General features: G+C 44.5%; 2 protein-coding genes across 4 annotated transcripts in view; both read right to left on the reverse strand.

Moving 5' to 3' along the window:
• The window catches only part of LOC140427801 (uncharacterized), a 120,002-nt gene extending 113,321 nt beyond the window's left edge, over positions 1–6,681 (reverse strand). Inside the window, exon 1 of the mRNA XM_072513471.1 lies at positions 6,220–6,681. Within this exon, the coding sequence (XP_072369572.1) occupies positions 6,220–6,227 (8 nt within the window). The 5' untranslated portion in view covers positions 6,228–6,681. The remainder of the gene's footprint in view (positions 1–6,219) is intronic.
• A 4,106-nt stretch (positions 6,682–10,787) lies between these two features.
• The window catches only part of chd1l (chromodomain helicase DNA binding protein 1-like), a 205,551-nt gene continuing 196,769 nt past the window's right edge, over positions 10,788–19,569 (reverse strand). For all 3 annotated transcript variants that reach the window (XM_072513472.1, XM_072513474.1, XM_072513475.1), the window contains 3 exons: positions 14,997–15,221; positions 13,255–13,336; positions 10,788–12,302 (listed from right to left, as the gene is read on the reverse strand). In XM_072513472.1, coding sequence (XP_072369573.1) covers positions 12,171–12,302; positions 13,255–13,336; positions 14,997–15,221 — 439 coding nt within the window. In that variant the 3' untranslated portion in view covers positions 10,788–12,170. The remainder of the gene's footprint in view (positions 12,303–13,254; positions 13,337–14,996; positions 15,222–19,569) is intronic.

Raw genomic sequence — 19,569 nt, forward strand, 5'->3', positions numbered from 1 at the left:
TGGCCTTTGCGTCCCTAGTAGCCCGGCGCAGGATCCTACTCATGTGGAAGGAGGCGAAACCCCCCGGACTGGAGGCCTGGGTAAATGATATGGCGGGGTTCATTAAACTGGAGCAGATAAAGTTTGCCCTGAGAGGATCGGCTCAAGGGTTCACCAGGCGGTGGCAGCCATTTCTCGACTACCTAGGGGAACGTTAGAGGGAAGACAGATGACCAGCAGCAGCAACCCAGGGGGAGGGGGGGGGGGGGGGGGGAGGGGGGGTTTAGTTTAGGTCAAAGATAAAGGGGTTTTGTTACTTGTGTATTGTTTAAAATTTCTGTATTGTTATTGTTGCGTTTGCTTTGTAAGAGGGGAAAAATTGTTGTTTGGGAAAAAATTTTCAATAAAACATTTATAAAAAAAAAAAAAAAAAAAAAAAAAGTCTGCACCGACCCTCCGAAAGGGCACCCTACCTCGGCCCACTCCTCCACCCCATCCCTGTATCCCCACCTAATGTTTCAACACTAAGGGGCAATTTAGCATGGCCAATCCACCTAACCTGCACATCTTTGGACTGTTGGAGCAAACCAATGCAGATACAGGGAGAACATGCAAACTCCACACAGTCACCCAAGATTGGAATTGAACCTGGATCCCTTATGGAGGAGAAACAGATTATAGATGATTGGGAAGGTCTCCGCGATATACATATGTTAATATATAGTCAAGGATGTTAATGGGAACAGTCAAATACACAGAAGACTAATCAAAGAACAACATAGGTATAATTAACTAGACCGTGGAATGCCAGGGGCAATTACCATCTAGCAGTCTCAGAAAGCGGACAGGCCAGTTTCCAGCCACCAAACCTGAAGGCCAAGTTTACAGCAAACAAGATTCCTCTAAGACCTAGAGCCAAGGCAGTGTAGAAAACCTGAACAGCAGTTTTAAAATATCTTTGCTAGACCAGGAAAAAGACAGTTCCCAGATGCACGGTCGCCTTGTGGATAGCACAATTGCTTCACAGCTCCAGGGTCCCAGGTTCGATTCCGGCTTGGGTCACTGTCTGTGCGGAGTCTGCACGTCCTCCCCGTGTGTGCGTGGGTTTCCTCCGGGTGCTCCGGTTTCCTCCCACAGTCCAAAGATGTGCAGGTTAGGTGGATTGGCCATGATAATTTGCCCTTAGTGTCCAAAATTGCCCTTAGTGTTGGGTGGGGATTACTGGGTTATGGGGATAGGGTGGAGGTGTTGACCTTGGGTAGGGTGTTCTTTCCAAGAGCCGGTGCAGACTCGATGGGCCGAATGGCCTCCTTCTGCACTGTAAATTCTATGATAATCCCTGTATTATAATAATAATAGCTTGTCACAAGTAGGCTTCAATGAAGTTACTGTGAAAAGCTGGGTTCTCAATCCCATCACGTGTTGGAACAGTGTCACCTGATCTACTCTGTCCAGACCCCTCATGATTTTGAATAACTCTATCTCCTTTTCGCCTTCCTTTATCCAAGGAAAACAATCCTAACTGAAGTTTCTCATCCCTGGAATCATTTTGTGGATCTTTTCTGCACTCTCTCCAATGCCTTCACAACTGAACGCAGTACATCAACAAGCTACTAAACTAATGTACTGTACAAGTCCAACATAAGCCTTGCTCTTGTACATTATGCCCCTAGGATATTGTAGGCTTTATTAATCAGTCTCAAACTGTCCTGTTACTTTCAATATAAGAGAAATAAAAGTAGAGCTATTTCTACAATGGGTGACCATGCAGATATGTGATTCCCCCCCCCCCAATTCAGCCCATAGTGTCTGTGCAGGCTCAATTAGATCCAATCACCTCCTCTTTACCCATAGCCCTGCAAATGTTTCTCCTTCAAGTATTTTACAATTCCCTTTTGCAAGTTATTAAATCTACTGATAAATCGAAGGCTCTATATGCCTCAACAGCCTTCTCAACAGGCCCTGCCACCTTCAAACATTTGTGTATGTACAATGAATCAATTCATTCTCCACTGCATTATATTTTATCTGCCACATGGTTGCCTATTTCACCAGTCCACCTAAATTCTCCCGAAACCCCTTACTATCCTCACCGTTTGTTACATTTGCGTTTCCGTGTAAAATGCAGACTTCAAAATTATGCCCTGCATATCCAAGTCGAGGTCATTAATAGATATCAAAAAGATGTAATTGATTTGATGAGAGAAAACGAACATTAAAAAGGTAAAAATAAGCATATATAAAACCTTAAGACCCATACTGTGTATAATATTGGGCATCGCACTAAGGCTGGGATGCTCGTTGCTAGGAGAAAATAACAATGAATCTTTCAAGTCTTTTTTCATTAGAACAATGAAAATTACACAACCATACACAATTATGAAAGGATGAGACAGGACAGATAGAAGCATACTTCTTTCAGCAACTGAGGGTTCAAAAACAGGGTCACAGAGGCTGAATTCTACATATTTAGAACAGCGAAGAAAGTGCTTTGCACCATCGCATGGCTGAGTATTTAACTCCAGGGTTAATCACTGAACCACAAACAGCATCAACATTCAAGGTTTAAATTAGCTTGGTGGATGAAGGAGAAGAGTTGAAAACTTGACCCCCTAATTAAATGTGATTAATCTCCATGAGAGCAAATAGTTCCAAACACCAACACGGACTGCCTGGGATGAATGTATATTATCTCTGTAACTGTGTGTAAACCAATAAAAAATTCACAAAACTAATAAGTTACCAGGCATCATGATCTCATAAAGCACACCAGTTGTAGCTGCTATTTTAAAAAAATTGCTCATAGTTATTGACTCAGTTCACTGCCTATGTATGGTTCGACATGATTTTTTTTTCAAAAAGCCGACATGTAACATTCAGCTTAGTTCTTATATAATAGAATTTACAGTGCAGAAGGAGGCCATTCGGCCCATCGAGTGCACTGGCCCTTGGAAAGAACACCCTACTTAAGCCTACACTCCACCCTATTCCTGTAACCCAGTAACCCCACCTAATCTTTTTTGGACACCAAGGGCAATTTAGCATGGCCAATCCACCTAACCTGCACATCTTTGGACTGTGGGAGGAAACCGGAGCATCCGGAGGAAACCCATGCAGACACGGGGAGAACGTGCGGACTCTACACAGACAGTGACCCAAGCCGGGAATCGAACCTGGGACACTGGAGTTGTGAAGCAACAGTGCTAACCAATGTTAGGAGACACCAGAAATTTCCATCCAACCTCTTCAAGAAATTAAAGTAAGGTATTCACTACAATAATAGCAGAGCTCAATTCTGCTCTCAGAGATAGTATCATAGATTCATTATGGTTCTGGAGACCATTCATTCAGCCCATCTAGTCTCTGGCGCACAATCCAGTCAGTCCTGTTCCCTCATTCTGTTACAGCCCTGCAAGTTATTTCCTTCAAATGCCTACCTGATTTTCTTTTGAAACAATTCATCGCCTCCGCTTTCACCGTCCTTGAAGGCAGTGTTCCAGGACATTCACTCACTGCATAAAAACGTCCTTCCTCACCTCTCCCCATATCCTCTGTCCAAATGTTTAAATGGGTGTCCCAAGTCCTTGCACTGATCACAACAGCTTTTCTTTTTCGACTTTATCTAAACCTGTCACCTTTTTGAATATCTTTCCACCTCCTTTGTTCCAAGAAGAACAACCCCAGCTTCAACAAAAACAGAAAATACTGGACAATCTGATCAGGCCTGACAGCATCTGGAGAGAAGAGTTAACGATTTGAGTCTGGATGACTCTTTGTCAAAGGTTTGATAAAGTCACTGAACTTTAGAATGCTACACTTTATTTGTGGCCTAACCAGAGCATGACTTTTTGCTTTTCATAAACCCCATTATGTATTTGCCAGTTTTTTGGAAATTGTATAGATCAGATTTATCCAAGCAATGCATAGATGACTAGATCAAAATCAACAACATGTTTGTTTACAGAACTTAAACATATCTCAGAACTCACAGGATTTCCTACATACATGGTCTCAGCCCAGAGCTGGAATCTTCAGTTTTCCCAACTCTCTCGCTCCACCACAGGCTTAAGTAATCAAGTATCGTGACTTCGATCAGTTACCAGAATAAATGATTCAAACACAGATCACAAGTCCAAGATCCCATACCTTTGCCAACAATTCTTTCAATATGTCCTGTAACTTGCAATGATCTATGCACAAGCATTTCTCTGAATTACATTTAATCTGCTAGCCTATATAATGTTGCAGTCAATTGGTATCATCCTCACTTTTTTGCCACACTTCCCAGGTTTAGTATAAATTGGCACATTTTGAGATTTTACAAAAGCAACGGTCCTAGAACAGACCACTGGAGAACACCACTGTCTTCCAGCTCCAGTCTGAACAAAACAATGATTGCTTTTTTGCCCAATTATTTCACAGGATGTGGGCGTCAATAGCCAGGCCAGCGTGTGTTGCCCATTCTTAAATTGGCCATGAGAAAGTGGCGGTGAGCTACTTTCTTGAACCGCTGCAGTCCATGTGGTGTAGGTTCGCTCACAGTGCCATTAGGAAGTTCCAGGATTTTGACCCAGCGACAGTGAAGGAACTGCATTATGGTTCCAAATCAGGACCCCCTCGACCACACCCCAGAAGACAGTTCCACCTACTCATGACCATCGGAGAAAATACATTTCTCCTCATCTTTGTCTTAAATGGAACTTCATTGCAATGTAAGCCTACTTGTGGCAATAAAGATCATTATAAGTCCCCTTATTCTTAAATTGTGTCCCCTGGTTGTTGTCCCTCACGAGGGAAAACACCCTTTCAGCATCCACCCGGTCAGGTTCCCTCAGGATCTTACACCTTTAGTCCCCCAGTCTTCTAAACTCCGATACAGGCCTGACCTGTTCTCATAGGATAACCTGCTCCACCCAGGAATCAGTCAAGTGAACCTTTTCCGAATTGTTCCTAATGTAATTCTGTGCTTCCTTTAACAAGGAGGCAAAAAACTGTAATTCTCAAGTTGGTTTTGAACAGCTGGTCATAGGCAGCCCCCCCCCCCCCCCCCGGAAAAAAAGCTTCCCCTATTGTGGCATTATTGTTTTTCTCCTGTGACATCGCAAATGGAAACAAAAGTCCCTGGAATGTATTCCTTAAACTTCAGGGAGGTCACAGAAATCTCATTCCCACACAACTGCTAACCAACATAATGCAAGCACACAAATGTTAAAATTGTTAAAGTTTAAAGAAAATTAAGTAGATGGAAATCCCCACCAAACAGTAAAATCCTTTGTCCCAGTTTAAAATGTGATTGTACAGCTTTAAGAATGTCAATTTTTTCTTTATATTGTGTCAAAAAATTATGCTAAACCTATAATCTTTAAATGCACCAAGTTTATTGAACTGCTTTTGCTGGAGAACAATCTAATTATGATCATATTGATATATTAAAACCATGTTGTCTACATATTAAGCGTGCATTTTTCATGTTCTCATATTTTCCAATTTGTCAGCTTTACCCTGCAATGTGATGATGATCTTCTAAAAGCTTCTCTGAACGCACAGAGGGCCTCAGCACCCTTTAATATACTCACCCAGTGTGGGAACTGAAACATATAAATGGTTGAGCTTAGAGGGGAGGGAGAGTGACAAGCCAAGCAAGCACCAGGAAGTGACTGACAGAGAAGAGAAATTTGGGAGAATTGTAACATTACCTTACCTTAGGCAAAAAGACTGAAATTACAGTATTCAAATGACAAAAAAAAAAAATCGCAAGCAGTGTTTTATTTTATTGCGACCTTGAACAGGTGAGCCAAGCTGCATGTCAAGGATATTAAAACTCACACGCAGATTGCCCTTGGGGCATCACAGTGGCAAGCACTCGTGCCACACAGCGCCCAGGACCCGGGTTCCACCCCAGTCACTGTCCATGTGGAGTTTGCACATTCTCCCGGTGCCTGCTTGGCTGTCACCCCCACAAACCCAAAAAATGTGCAGGTCAGGTGGATTGGGCAGGCTAAATTGCCCCTTAATTGGAAAAAAATTGGGTAATCCACCCACCTCGAGAATAAAGAGAGAAGGAAAGGAATAATGATGCACTCCCAAGGTGGGATTCTTATGTCCTCGGACAATCGCGCTGCACCGTATCGACAATAACTGACAAAGATTCCCACTTGAAGCAAACTTCGGCGGGAAAGAAGCTCGGGTGTTTTGTACCGCGAGATAAAGAAGATAAAGCGGTCCCGCGTTCCAGCTCACCTCAACATGCTTATGCTTCCAGTCGCGGGGTTTTCACATGGAACAAAAACGTTTCCAGCAACTTAAGACATGCGAATGTGGGGGGACGATCCTGGCGCAGTCATGGAACTTCGACGCAAGTCTGGACAGGTACAGGAAGACAACCTGTGTCAGCAAACCAGCGCCTCTCGGGTGGAAGGAAGGGGAGGTTCCTTCCCCATTGCTGACATATTCTCAATACTTTTCAGTCGGAAACAACGCACTCGTAATGAGGTTGGACTGCACAAGTCCAGATATTCTATATATTTTTTAATTATTGGACATAAAAGATCCTGATCCCACAGCTGCCCGAGAGTAATTGCTCACCCACATTTTAAAATGTATTTAAAAGCACCACTCTGCAGACCAGTCACTCCCCCCTTTACTTGCGTTCAGGTAGGACAATTTCATGTGGTGCCAAGCAATCAGCCAGTTTGGCATTTATTTCGGCAAACAAACCTTTTTTTAAAACCCTACACTTTGGGCAGCTCCAGTCACAGTGCCACTGTTCAGGAGGACTTCCGTGCGAGCCATGAACGCCTCTCGTATTGCTGAAGCTTTCTTTTTCGCTGCTTTTGTTCTGCTGTTAGTTTTTTTTTGGTTTTATCCTTTTTTTATCTTTGCTATAACTGTTCGATAAACAAAATAGCCGCATCACCTTACTTATCAATAACATCTATTTTGTGTGATGGAGTACAAACAGGGGTTTGGGGGGATTGCCCATTCTCCCAAAGTATGCTGCTGGAGTCTGTACTTTCTCAAAACCATTGCTCTTCATTTCCATCAAATATTTACACATTTCAACCTCTACACAACATCAGAGCTTCTCCTTCCAGTTCGCTTAGTTCAGTCACGTGATCTGACACCATAGTTTTCGCAACATGTATACTTCTGATCTTAACCCTTTACATCTCTTCCCAAATCTTTATCCCTATCATATTTACATCTTCATCTCTTTACCCCCCCCCCCTCAAAAAAAGTCTCAGACTTCACAGGATTAGACATTGAGGTGCCTTGACCAATCACCCTGATCTTGCTTGTCTTTTTAATAAATTTAGAGTACCCAATTATTTTTTTCCAATTATGGGGCAATTTAGCGTGGCCAATCCACCTAACCTAACCTGCACATCTTTGGGTTGTGAGGGTGAAACCCACGCAGAATATGCAAACTCCACACGGACAGTGACCCAAGGCCGGGATTCGAACCCGGGTCCTCAGTGCTGCAGTCCCAGTGCTAACCACTGCGCCACATGCCACCCTCGATCTTGCTTGCCTTGACAAGATCATTTGAACATTTTCTTAGTGGTGAAAAACTATGAACTGAGGAGCGGATTTAGGCGCTAGTGTACAAAAAATCAATAAAACCTAGCACACGTACAAAAAGTAATTTGAACAAGGTTAATGGAATGCTGGTCTTTATCTCAAGTGGGATAGGATTCAGAAGTGGGTAAATGATGCTTTGGTTGTGCAACACCATCTAAAGCACTGCATTCGTGTTTGGCACTGAACGGGGGCAGGAGGGGGTGAAGAAATGGGTACAACAGATTCATCAGAATGAAATCAGGACTTAAAATTATAAGCACAGATTGCATACATTTGAGCTGTGTTGTTGGAATTTATCAAGAAGGTTGAAGGTGATCTAATTAAGAGTATTCAATTGGGTAAACATAAAAAACTATTTAATAAGATGGGGGAATCCAGAAGTAGAGTATAATCTTATAGGCCATTTAGTACTGAAATCAGAAAGCATAGGAGTGAAAATTTCTCTCCCCCGAATGGTTATGGATGCTGAGTCAGGTGAAATTTTCAAGACCTGGATTGCTAGATTTTTCTCAGGGGATCGAAGGCCCCCAGGAGCTTGCCCTCTGGGCAGGGTGGCACCCAGACACCTCGGCACTGCCAGCCTGACACCATGGCAGTGCCACCTGGGTACCATCTTGGCACTGCCAGGGTGGCAGGCTGGTGGTGCCAAGCTGGCATTTTCCTGAGATAAGGCTCCCTTTTAGGTGAATTGGGGCTTTGGGGTCTTCTGGGGTTGCGAGTGGAGCTCCTCAGTGCAGAAATAGGACTAAGTGCAGCCTCATCAGGACTTCCCCATTGAGGCCCGAATTTACCCGAATGAGAAGAGTGTCCCATTCAATAGAGTAGGGTTTCTCCGCGCTCCGAGATAAATATATCAGCATTGCCGTGTAAGATTGGTGAACTTGAGAAATGTGCGATTGGCACAGGCGTACAATCAGAAAGAATCATAGAATCCCTATAGTGCAGAAGGAAGCCATTCAACCCATCAAGTCTGCACCGACTCTCTGAAAGAGTATTTCAGCCAAGCTCATTCCCCCACCCTATCCCATTAACCCCTTAGATTAATTTAATCTACACATTTTGGAAAATATGGGGCAATTTAACACAGCCAATCCACCTAATATGCACACCATTGGACCGTGGGAGGAAACCGGAGCACTTGGAGGAAACACACGCAGACACGGGGAGAATGTGAAAACTCCACACAGATAGTGACCTAAGATCGAATTGAAGCTGGGTCCACGGCGCTGTGATGCAGCAGTGCTAACCACTGTGCTACCCCAAACTGGAATACAAATAATGGCCGGGGTTTACTGGCTTTTCACCCCGGCGTGAACAGCGAGTCCCACGCCGGCGTGAACAGCCAGTCCCACGCCGGGTAACAGGTTTCCTGGCATTGAGGGGTGTTGTCACCAGGAAATTCTATTAACAACGGCGGGGTCGGTTGATCCCACTGGCGGGCTGAAAAACACACAGCAGGGTGGTCGGTAAATTGCACCCTGTATCTTTGTTCTCTGTTCCCAGCACTTAGCTGAGGACCATTGCTGATGAGGTAGGTGGCTCAGATTTGTGTTTCCTATGTGGCAAGCTGTCTGGAGGCATGTCAAGTGATGGCTGCTCACCCCTTTTATTAAACTAGGACCAATTTCTGGGTGAACTTGAAGCCTTGTAGTTCAGGTGTGCTTATCAATCATGTGCTTGAAAATTACTACTTCTCAACATTCTACAGAAACACAAACCTGTTTACTTTAGTTTATTCTTTTTTTATATTTAATTGTCATCTACTCTTTTCCCACGCAACCATCATAAATTGGAGGAGAGAGGCAATTTCTTCGGGCTACCAACTCAAGTAATTTTCATACCTTTTTTAAAAAGTGGTAATACTGTATGCAACATCTCAACCTCCCAGGGACCCACCACCAGTCTTTGGATTAACGTGCTTAGAAACTCAAACATACCAATGTGGAAAAAGGCAGAAGGTGATCAACAGTTTTACAAATGACAACGTAGTTCCTGGAAAGTTGAAAACCAACAATAGCCCTGAATGTAGAAACCTAAAACTGAATAGAAATGAAAGACTAGACAGATAGATCAGTGATAATTTATGTTTCAGATATTCCTAATAGTTCATCACCTTTCTTACAGGAGAGAAATATCTACTGCAATTTTTAGCAATGGTGGAGATAGAACTTATTGAGGGAAATGGCACGGTAGCACAGTGGGCACTGTTGCTTCACAGCGCCAGGGTCCCAGGTTTCCTCTGGGTGCTCCGGTTTCCTCCCACAAGTCCCAAAAGATGTGCTGTTAAGTGAATTGAACATTGTGAATTCTCCCTCAGTGTACCCAAACAGGCGCCGGAGTGTAGCGACTAGGGGATTTTCACAGTAACGTTATTGGCGCGTTAATGTAAGGCTACTTGTGACAATAATAAAGATGCAGATTTATTTGCCTCGAGGCTCAGAAAAATCTGATTTTGACAATTTATTTGGTGGATTCTCTGGCATTTTAGAACTCCCTGTAATTCTGTATTTCCAGCCAAAAGTAACTTCTCTTGGAATTGTTTTTAGATATGAAAATGAAAACAAACATATTTGTAAAGACAAATACTTTGTATGGAAACATTTTCTTGACAGATCCAGTGTGACAAGCTGCCCACCCTATCTGATAGTTGAGGAACTGAAAAGCAGGATGCTCAAAACCCTCTGGGGATTCCAACAGGTGCTCTAGCCAATGTGTCTGATTAATTTACAGTCAAATATATTAATTCATAATTTTATGCTGATTTGAGGAATGATACATTTATTTTATTTGCCCATTCTTATCTCTTCTGAGACACAGAGGAACTAGAATGTTTTATTGAGGCATTTATATATATATATACATCAAACATAACCACACCAAAAAGAAAGCAAACAGGAATACACATAACAAATACTTAAATATCTTAACACTCCATCGACAAAGGATCTAGAATTAAGTCTTGGCTAGACCAGGTGGAGGGAATACATTCCTCTCATGTGAAAGGATGTAATATTTTTGACCAGCTACATTTTTAATTGAAATTTGTGATCGAGGCGTGAAGCTATTTAACTTGGGGGAGGATCAATAGTTTAAATTAAATACCAAAATGCAGTTGTTGCAACAATCAACTCCAGGCTGGATTTGTTTCATGACAGATGATCAGAATCACGAGTAAAATACTTTCAAAACCCAAAAACTTGCAAAATGAGTTGAAACCAATAAACCAACATGTTTAAAAGCTATTATTTGCTTTAATGTCAAGTCAAGATTTTGCAGAAGTTTCACATTATGAAGTGTTTCCGAAGACTACACAAGCTGAGATTGATTGACAATATTGCCTTATTACAAATAAAACAACAGACATGTTTAGTTTTAGTTTTAGGTGGACATGGTATTAATTCTCTAAACAACAGTTTGCAGGAAGTCAGGAATTTAAGAGCCTTGAATTGTTTTCATGTCTTGTGAGCAGAAAAGGACGATTTGAAATAGCCATGATGAATGGGAAATTCCTGAAGGAGGTTTTGAACATATGGGCATTGTGAGAGGAATGTCTATTATTGTGGTTTGAACAAAGCATTGGACACCTCTTTGGGCTATTGTAGCTTACTATTGATGTTGATAGGACAGTATTATCTTGTCAATTAAACATCCACCTGCCTTGGAAAGAAGGGTATAAAAATTGTTGCAAAGGGATGATTCAGCCCGGTCAGCTGCTAGAGGTAGGATTTGGAAGGGGGTTCACCACTCGTTGAGTGATCATACTGTATTTGTGACCAACCGCAACAGGTGTATTGTCACGGGGGTATTGTCACAGGGGTCTTTATTGTTCAAATTTAGCAAAGACATGAGTGTTTATTTGAGCTTTGAGAGCTGTCCCATTACTTCTTGTATTTTTCATGTCTGAATCTGTCAGGGATAGAAGCTTGCATCTTACACTCATGAGGTATGTTAGTCACCCAAATAGGTTTTCATGAATCCAGCAGCTTTCAGAGTCATTTTCTTTGTGCCGTTTTCAAACTGAATTTTATGAATTTAATTCACTACTTGCTACAGTAACCTGGGTTCAATCCCGGCCCCGGATCACTGTCTGTGTGGAGTTCGCACATTTTCCCTGTGACTGCGTGGGTCTCGCCCCCACAACCCAAAAAATGTGCAGGTTAGGTCGATTGGCCATGCTAAATTGCCCCTTAAGTGGAAAAAAAATAATTGGGTACTGTAAAAAAAAAATTTAAACTACTTGCTACAGTAGAATTTGAACACATGATCACCTGGTTGTTAGTCCAGTATTAGACCCACCAGACTACCATACCTCGATTTGGGGAAGCATCTGTAGAATACTAATTAAGTTTTTTTCAATACACAACGCCAAAACCCTAAAACAGAAAATAAATTGGCAAACAAGTTGAATATGAATACTTCAATGTCAAGGCCACTTTCATGATGTAAAAATAAAACTGAAGTACATTTTTTTTAGTTCAATGATAACAAAAGATAAGATACTTTATTGTACTTAACACAAGCCCACAAATATTGATTACCCTTTTATGCTGTTCTCATATTTGTGTGGCATTTTCACGATGTTGTCAGAATAAGTTTTTCATCTGTGAACTTCACCGAGACTCATTTAGCTTTATTTCATACAAAAATGTGTCAACCTTCTGCTGTTTTGAGAAACAAACTTCAAGCCATCGAGCTTGGACTACAACTGCTGCTGGATTCTCCTGTAGGTAGCTGTGCAACTCCTAGAGTCAAGACATAAAAAGATGATCGGTGAGGTTTTTTACATTGCCATTCATTAGTTGCAAAAGAATGGATGTAAGAAGCTGCACAATTGCACTTACTTTTTTCACCAATCCTTGATTGAGATAACCTAATCTGGTTTCTGGCCCACCCACAGTATGAAGACTATACAGTTCATTCAGAAACATCTGTATAACTGTAACCATAACTTATTATGTTTCTTTCTTTCTAGATACTACACCCCACCCCCATCCTCTTTAACCTATTTTATCAGCTTTAACCACTCCGTCTTCCACAAGTATCTCAATTCTGCAGCTTGCCTCTGAAGCATTGGTCTCCCCTGATCCTAAACCTGCCTGTTTTAATACACATGTTATAACTGGTTCACATCTATGCTTCTCCTGCAATCTGTCATCTCCATTGCACTCCTTTTCTGCTTTCACTACTTCCCCCTGCCAGTTTATCTGAGGTAGTTAAAATATCCCCTGATCATCCTTCAACATCTTCTGCTCACCTCATACATTTGCCTACACATCTTTTCTAATTCTCTTCCATTATTTGGTGGACTACAGTATATTCTTACTAGTGTGAAGGGTCCGTTACCACATCCATATAGATCTGGAACTTACTGCTGGTTACATCTGTTTTTTTCTATTCCATTATGTTCTCTTCATCCAGTACAGATACTCCATCTCCACTTTTTGCTTTTGAATACCTTCTCAAAACCGTTTGCCTCACTCATATCCTGGGCACTTCACCCTCACATTGTTTTATTTCCCCCTTTTCCCTCCTGCTCAATGTAATGTTTTCCTTCTGTATATTTGGAGATTTGTGGAAATGCTGCATGCGGTTATGTATAGAAAAGCAATTATAGGAAAGCAATCACTGGGAAAACTGAAAAAATAAATGAAACCATATAAAATGAAGAAGCTAATTTAAACTGATGTTATTTACCTGCATTTGGCTAGAATCCTCCACTTGTGCCACAATATGAGTAGTTTCAGCACAGAAATTCTGATCAACGTCACCATTATAAGTGCTTTTATATTAAAGAAAGTAGTCACCACCAAAGGAAAATTACTATAAATCACAATTGAATGTACAATAAATTCACAAATGAAAATAGTGTATTCAGCACCTTATGAAGTATGATACAAGATTTTATTCCCACAATAGTCTATCTCTAACAAATGTGGAGTTCATGGATTGCCTCATCTCCAAGGTAGAAATCAGGTTATATCTGCTCTTTGCCCTCTTTTTTTCTTGCCTTGTAAGCCAAAATGCTCCCTGTTCCATCTCTGACCTAGCCTTGAACACTCATTCTCCATTGATTTTCCCCCACGTTTTCTCTTTGTCTGCTTGAAGCTCATCTCATCTCTGGCATCTCCCTTTCATTCCCACTAACCTCCTGATCATCTAAAGCCTCCCAAGATCCTATTTCAGTCAGTATTATTCATTGTTTTCTCTTCAAAATCTTCTTTTAAGTTGAGACTCACTGGGATGCAACAATCTTGTAACTTTAGCCAGGTGCCAGCAATGTTCTCTGTAAAATTTAATTGCTCTGCGCAGTCAGATTTTTTCAATGCACAGTTGGTCCCCTTAATTTTTTTCCTATGCAGTATTTATCACGGAGCAAGGCCTGCATGACATGATCCGGGCTGCTGTGTGGCCGTGTGCAACATAGCAGGAACACCATAAACCGGGGACGGGATTCTCTGCAGCCCCGCGTTGAAATCGCGTTTGGCGCGAGGGCAGAGAATCGATCTTTACGCAGGAATTGTAGCCGGCGTCGCTCCCGCGATTCTCCGGTCCCCAGAGAATCGCTCGCGCGTGGATCACGCGGCGCGGCTGGGGGGCCATTGACAGAGGCCTCCCCAGCAATTCTCCGGGCAAAACTGGCCGAGTTCCCGACGGCGTGGTTCTAACCACCTATTGCCGGTCGGGAACCTCGGGTGGCGGTTGCGGGGTTCAAGTACCGGGTGGGCCTTCTGGGCGGCGATCGGGCGACGCAACGTCGATCTTTGGGACCTTCTTTCCTCGTCCAGGTCCGCCGGCTGAGTCCGCCATCAGTTCAGCGCAGCCGCTTGAGGCCGCCGCTGTGCGCATCCGTGGACTTGGAAAAGGAAGTGCGGGGGCCTGTATCCGCAGCTGAAGCTGCGAGAAGCACTCTGGGGCCCTGTCAGCCCCCGGCAGGTAGGAGAATAGCTGCTAATATTTTTAAGGATTCTCCAGAGTAAAACTCTAGCATTATACGCTGGCGTGGGGACATAGCCCCATTTTTGGAGAATCCAGCCCCCTGTCTAAAATTCACAGAAATCATGAAAAATTTCCAATACAACAGGGTCCTCTCATGAAATGTTAGGGCTTAGGCTCATTTCTCGAGCAATATCAAGTAAGCTCTACATTGCATTTTAGTCACTCTCCAATAATGCTCCGTTGCCTTCATTTATGTTTTAATTCAAGGAAGTTGTTCAAACTGACTGCAAATCAAACTCAAGTATATTGCAATAACAAAATCATAGCATAAATTAGCAAAGCACTCAGATTTAAAAATGTATATACATAAATTAAATCTCACTCAAAATTCTCAGTACAGGAATAAAATGTAAATCACAATTCAGTGACAATTGAGACTGTTAACCACAAAGTATAAGAGAGGATGACCACAATACATCAGAAGTAACAAAAAAGGATATGTAATCAAATAACGGCTTAGCTTCTTCTTTTCTGATATATTGAAGAAGTAAACGCTCACTCCAGACATGAAATTTTGTAGAATGGCTGAACGTTCTGATGTTTGTTCTGCAGCACCTCCCTCTGTCCTACTTCTGTTTGCTTTATCCTGTCTTGATGATGTCTTGATGGTAGAGACTGAGGATCCAGAAGCAGATGCGGAGACACCATGTCTTTTGAAATAGTAGCTGGCATATCTTGTAAAGGAATAAATCTTTGGAGAAGTTAATTGAGTTGTTTGATAAAGGAGACCATAAGAATAGATCTCACTGAAAGCACTTTAACCAAAAAGTTACCACACACTCGAATCTCAAAGGCTCAGTGAATGGCTGAGATTGGCTTCTTCCTCTTTTTTGTTGCGTAAAGAAAACAAAACATCAACATCTAATTAAATGGCGACTTATATATAAAGAATTTTGACAGTGCAGAAAGTGGCCATTCAGCCCATCGAGTCTGCACCGACGCTCTGAAAGACCACCCTACCAAGAACACTCCTCGCCCTAACCCTGTAACTCCACCTAACCTACACAACTTTGGACTGTGGGAGGAAATCTACGCAGACACAGGGAGAAGGTGCAAACTCCAGTCACCCAAGGCCAGAATTGAACCCAGTCTCTGGCGATGTGCGGCAGCAGGACCGCCCTTTCATATACACACACATATATACATATATATTTAAATGTGTGCGTGGCTCTCAAGCTTGTTTTTCTTTCTTCTCCCTCACATGCCTCCTTTTCACTTGCTTCCCTTTTAACAGAGACAAGCAGATTTATTACCTGTTCCCTGCATCTCCTGAAATGGATGGTTAAAAGGGCACATACTGACAGTCTCTCTACAAATGTATTTTTTGGTCAGCCATTTGTATTACATTTAAAGAAAATTATCATGTTTAAAAGGGCTCCAAATTAAATTAGTGAGAAATCTACAATATGAGTTTTTGGTGGTCTTTTTGGAGTACATCTTTTCCAAAGCTTCTGACAAATCTGTATTAAGGTGCAATAAACAAACATAGACGTGTTCTGTGAGGCATACAGAAACATATCTGTAATATCTTTGAAGATAACTGAACAAACACTTGGATTAATGAGGCTTGATGTGGAACATCATGCTGCTTGGCCTATTTCACAGCAAGTAACCATTAGAGCAAATTATGTGAATTGGGAGACACTTCTTGAAATTAGGAGCGGGATTCTCCGACCCTCCACGCCGAAATCGCGCTCGGCACGGGGACAAAGAATTAACCAAAATAGGCCGGCACGCGATTCTCCGGTGACCGGAGAATCGCCGGCATTCGCGTGCATGCGATCGACGCGGCGCCGGTTGGGGGCCGTTAGAAAAGGTCCCCCCGCCGATTCTCCACGCTCAACGGGCCGAGTGCCCGCCAGTCCCTCCAGCGTGGTTCTAATGTGGTTCCACCCGGCGGGAACTCGGAGTTGTGGCTGATGGGGGCGCTATGGTGGGGGTGCTGGGTGGCTCCGCCACGTTGGCGATGCCCGCGCCGAGGTGGGCCGCCTTGCGCATGTGCGGACCCGCTTGCGGCTGCCGTGCGCATGCACGGCCGCAAGGTCTGTCCAGCAGAGCCCCGCCGACAGCCAGAGCTGCGGGACGTACGCCGGAGGCCTGCTAGCCCTCTGGAGAATGGGGAATCACCCCGGACGTTCGAGGAAAAGTCCGGAGTGATTCACGCCCATTTTCCGGCAAGTGTTGGGTCTTAGTCCCCCAAAGGGAGAATCCCGCCCTAGGCCTTTTGCGTTCAGTATAATCATGGATGGAATTCTCCCAAGCCCCAGCCAGCGGGTTCAATGGTAGGTGGGGGGCCCAAAAATCAGTTTGACACTGGCATGAATTTACTGCGGGATTGTCCACTGGTGCCTGCCATGTCTGATGGGGAAACCCTCTGAAGGCCGGCGTGAAACCCATTTGCATCCCACTATGGGGGAGATCTGCAGTGGGACCATACAGATCCAGTGAATATGGAAGTGGATCAATATTCCAGCCTCAGAACGTTCCTGGAGATACATCCTCTTTCTCAGAAGGTCCACCTTCCGGCCTCAGAGTTCTCTCTGAGAGCCATCATCACTTTCAGGTGATCCAACTTCTTTCTTCAATGGTGGGTCAGTGATTTTGGGCACTTGTTCAATATGGCGGCTGGATAAGACAGCAGATTATGTACCATTAGGCCTGCCCCACCCATGGAATACTGTGGAAAACACTTGGTTGCACAATTAATGAGGTAGGGGCCAGAAGATCTGGCGTGTATTCCCATCGGCCTCCACGGCAGGAAACACTCCGCGTTCCTGCCGCCGCTATAGCACCTAGTCTCAAAATGGGAGAATTCCGCCCCATATCAATACAATGCTGGACTTCCGGGTGCGGCGATGACCAGCTAAGTCGCACGTTTCGGCAGCTCCCGGTGGAACGAACTTTTGGGCTCTTAATAGGAGCCCCAACGGCAATTTTAACGGCTAAAAACTCTGTGCGGTAAACCAGAAGGGAATTCCCCCTGGACACAGATGGAAAAAGGAGAGGAAAGTGGCCGGATTGCGGAGGATCCTCTAGAGCAGCGGCAAGGAAAGCAAGCACAAAGCAAGATGGCGTCGGAAGGTGGCCGTCTAGTATGGGGCCCTGACCAACAAGAGTTCCTGCGGCGCTGTGTGGAAGAACTTAAAAAGGAGATGAAGAAGGAGTTGCTGGCCCCAATATTACAGGCGATTGAAGGGCTAAAGGAGGAACAAAAGACCCAGGAGCTTCGGGTCGTGAAGGCAAAGGCCGCTGATAATGAAGACGAAATACAGGGCCTGGTGGTGAAGACAGAGATGCACGAGGCACAACACAAAAGGTGTGTGGAAAGGCTGGAGGTGTTGGAGAATAATGCGAGGAGGAAGAATTTAAGGATTCTTGGTCTTCCCGAAGGTGCGGAGGTGGCGGACGTCGGGGCATATGTGAGCACGATGCTTCACTCGTTAATGGGATCGGAGGCCCCGACGGGCCCATTGGAGGTGAAGGGAGCTTATCGAGTTATGACGAGAAGACCGAGGGCTGGAGAAATACCTCGAGCCATAGTGGTGAGATTTCTCCGATATAATGACAGGGAGATGGTCCTCAGATGGGCGAAAAAAACTCGGAACAGTAGGTGGGAGAACGCGGTGATCCGCGTATATCAAGATTGGAGTGCGGAGGTGGCGAGAAGGAGGGCGAGTTTCAATCGGGCCAAGGCGGTGCTTCACAAAAGGAAGGTCAAATTTGGAATGCTGCAACCGGCAAGACTGTGGGTCACACACCAAGGGAAGCACCACTACTTTGAGATGGCAGAAGAGGCGTGGACATTTATTGTGGAGGAGCAGCTGGAATAGGCGGGCCAGAAAAAGAACGTTTGGGACAAAATGGTGGTGTGATTACGTGGGGTGAAGGGGGGGAAAAAGGGGGAAGGGATGATTTCTCAAGGTGTTAATCTTGCGACCCTGTAACTTTTCTCTCTTCCCCATGTCGTGGGGAGGGGGGGGGGGAAGGATGAGGAATTGTGGGCGCCGGCCTTTAGGGGTGGGGCCAAGTGGGAAACGCGGGCTTTGTTCCCGCGCTATGGTAATCATGGCGGGAACAGGGAAGCAGGAAGGAGGGGGCCTCGCACAGTGGGGGCCGAGGTCACGGGGGGAAGCCGAGGTCAGCCAGAGTTTGCTGACTTCTGGGAGCAACATGGGGGGTGCAATTATGCTAGAAGAGGATCTAGTGGTGGGGGGGGGGGGGGGGAATTAACTGGGTTGCTGCTGCTGGGGAGAAGGGGGAGCTGGTACGGGGTGGGGTGGTCGAGGAGGGAGGGCGCCGTCGGGGGGAGATACGGCTATGTGGGAACCGGGTGAGGAGCTGGATTAAAAAAAGGGGATGGCTAGTCGACAAGGGGGGGGGGGCGGGTAAAGAGCCCCCCAACCCGGCTGATCAAGTGGAACGTGAGAGGGCTGAACGGGCCGATTAAAAGGGCACGGGTACTCGCACACCTAAAGAAATTAAAGGCAGATGTGGTTATGTTGCAGGAGACGCATTTGAAACTGATAGACCAGGTCAGACTACGCAAAGGATGGGTGGGGCAGGTGTTTCATTCGGGGTTAGACGCAAAGAACAGGGGGGTGGCTATATTAGTGGGGAAACGGGTACTGTTTGAGGCAAAGACCATAGTGGCGGATAGCGGGGGTAGATACGTGCTGGTGAGTGGCAGATTGCAAGGGGAGGCGGTCGTTCTGGTGAACGTATATGCCCCGAACTGGGATGATGCCAATTTTATGAGGCGAATGTTGGGACGTATCCCGGACCTAGAGGCGGGAAAGTTGGTAATGGGGGGAGACTTTAATACGGTGCTGGACCCAGGGCTGGACAGATCGAGGTCTAGGACCGGGAGGAGGCCGGCTGCAGCTAGGGTGCTCAAGGACTTTATGGAGCAGATGGGAGGAGTAGACCCCTGGAGATTTAGCAGGCCTAGGAGTAAGGAGTTCTCGTTTTTCTCCGATGTCCATAAAGTATATTCACGGATAGACATTTTTGTAT

This window comes from Scyliorhinus torazame, chromosome 8 (assembly GCF_047496885.1).
Source record: "Scyliorhinus torazame isolate Kashiwa2021f chromosome 8, sScyTor2.1, whole genome shotgun sequence".
Classification (NCBI taxonomy): domain Eukaryota; kingdom Metazoa; phylum Chordata; class Chondrichthyes; order Carcharhiniformes; family Scyliorhinidae; genus Scyliorhinus; species Scyliorhinus torazame.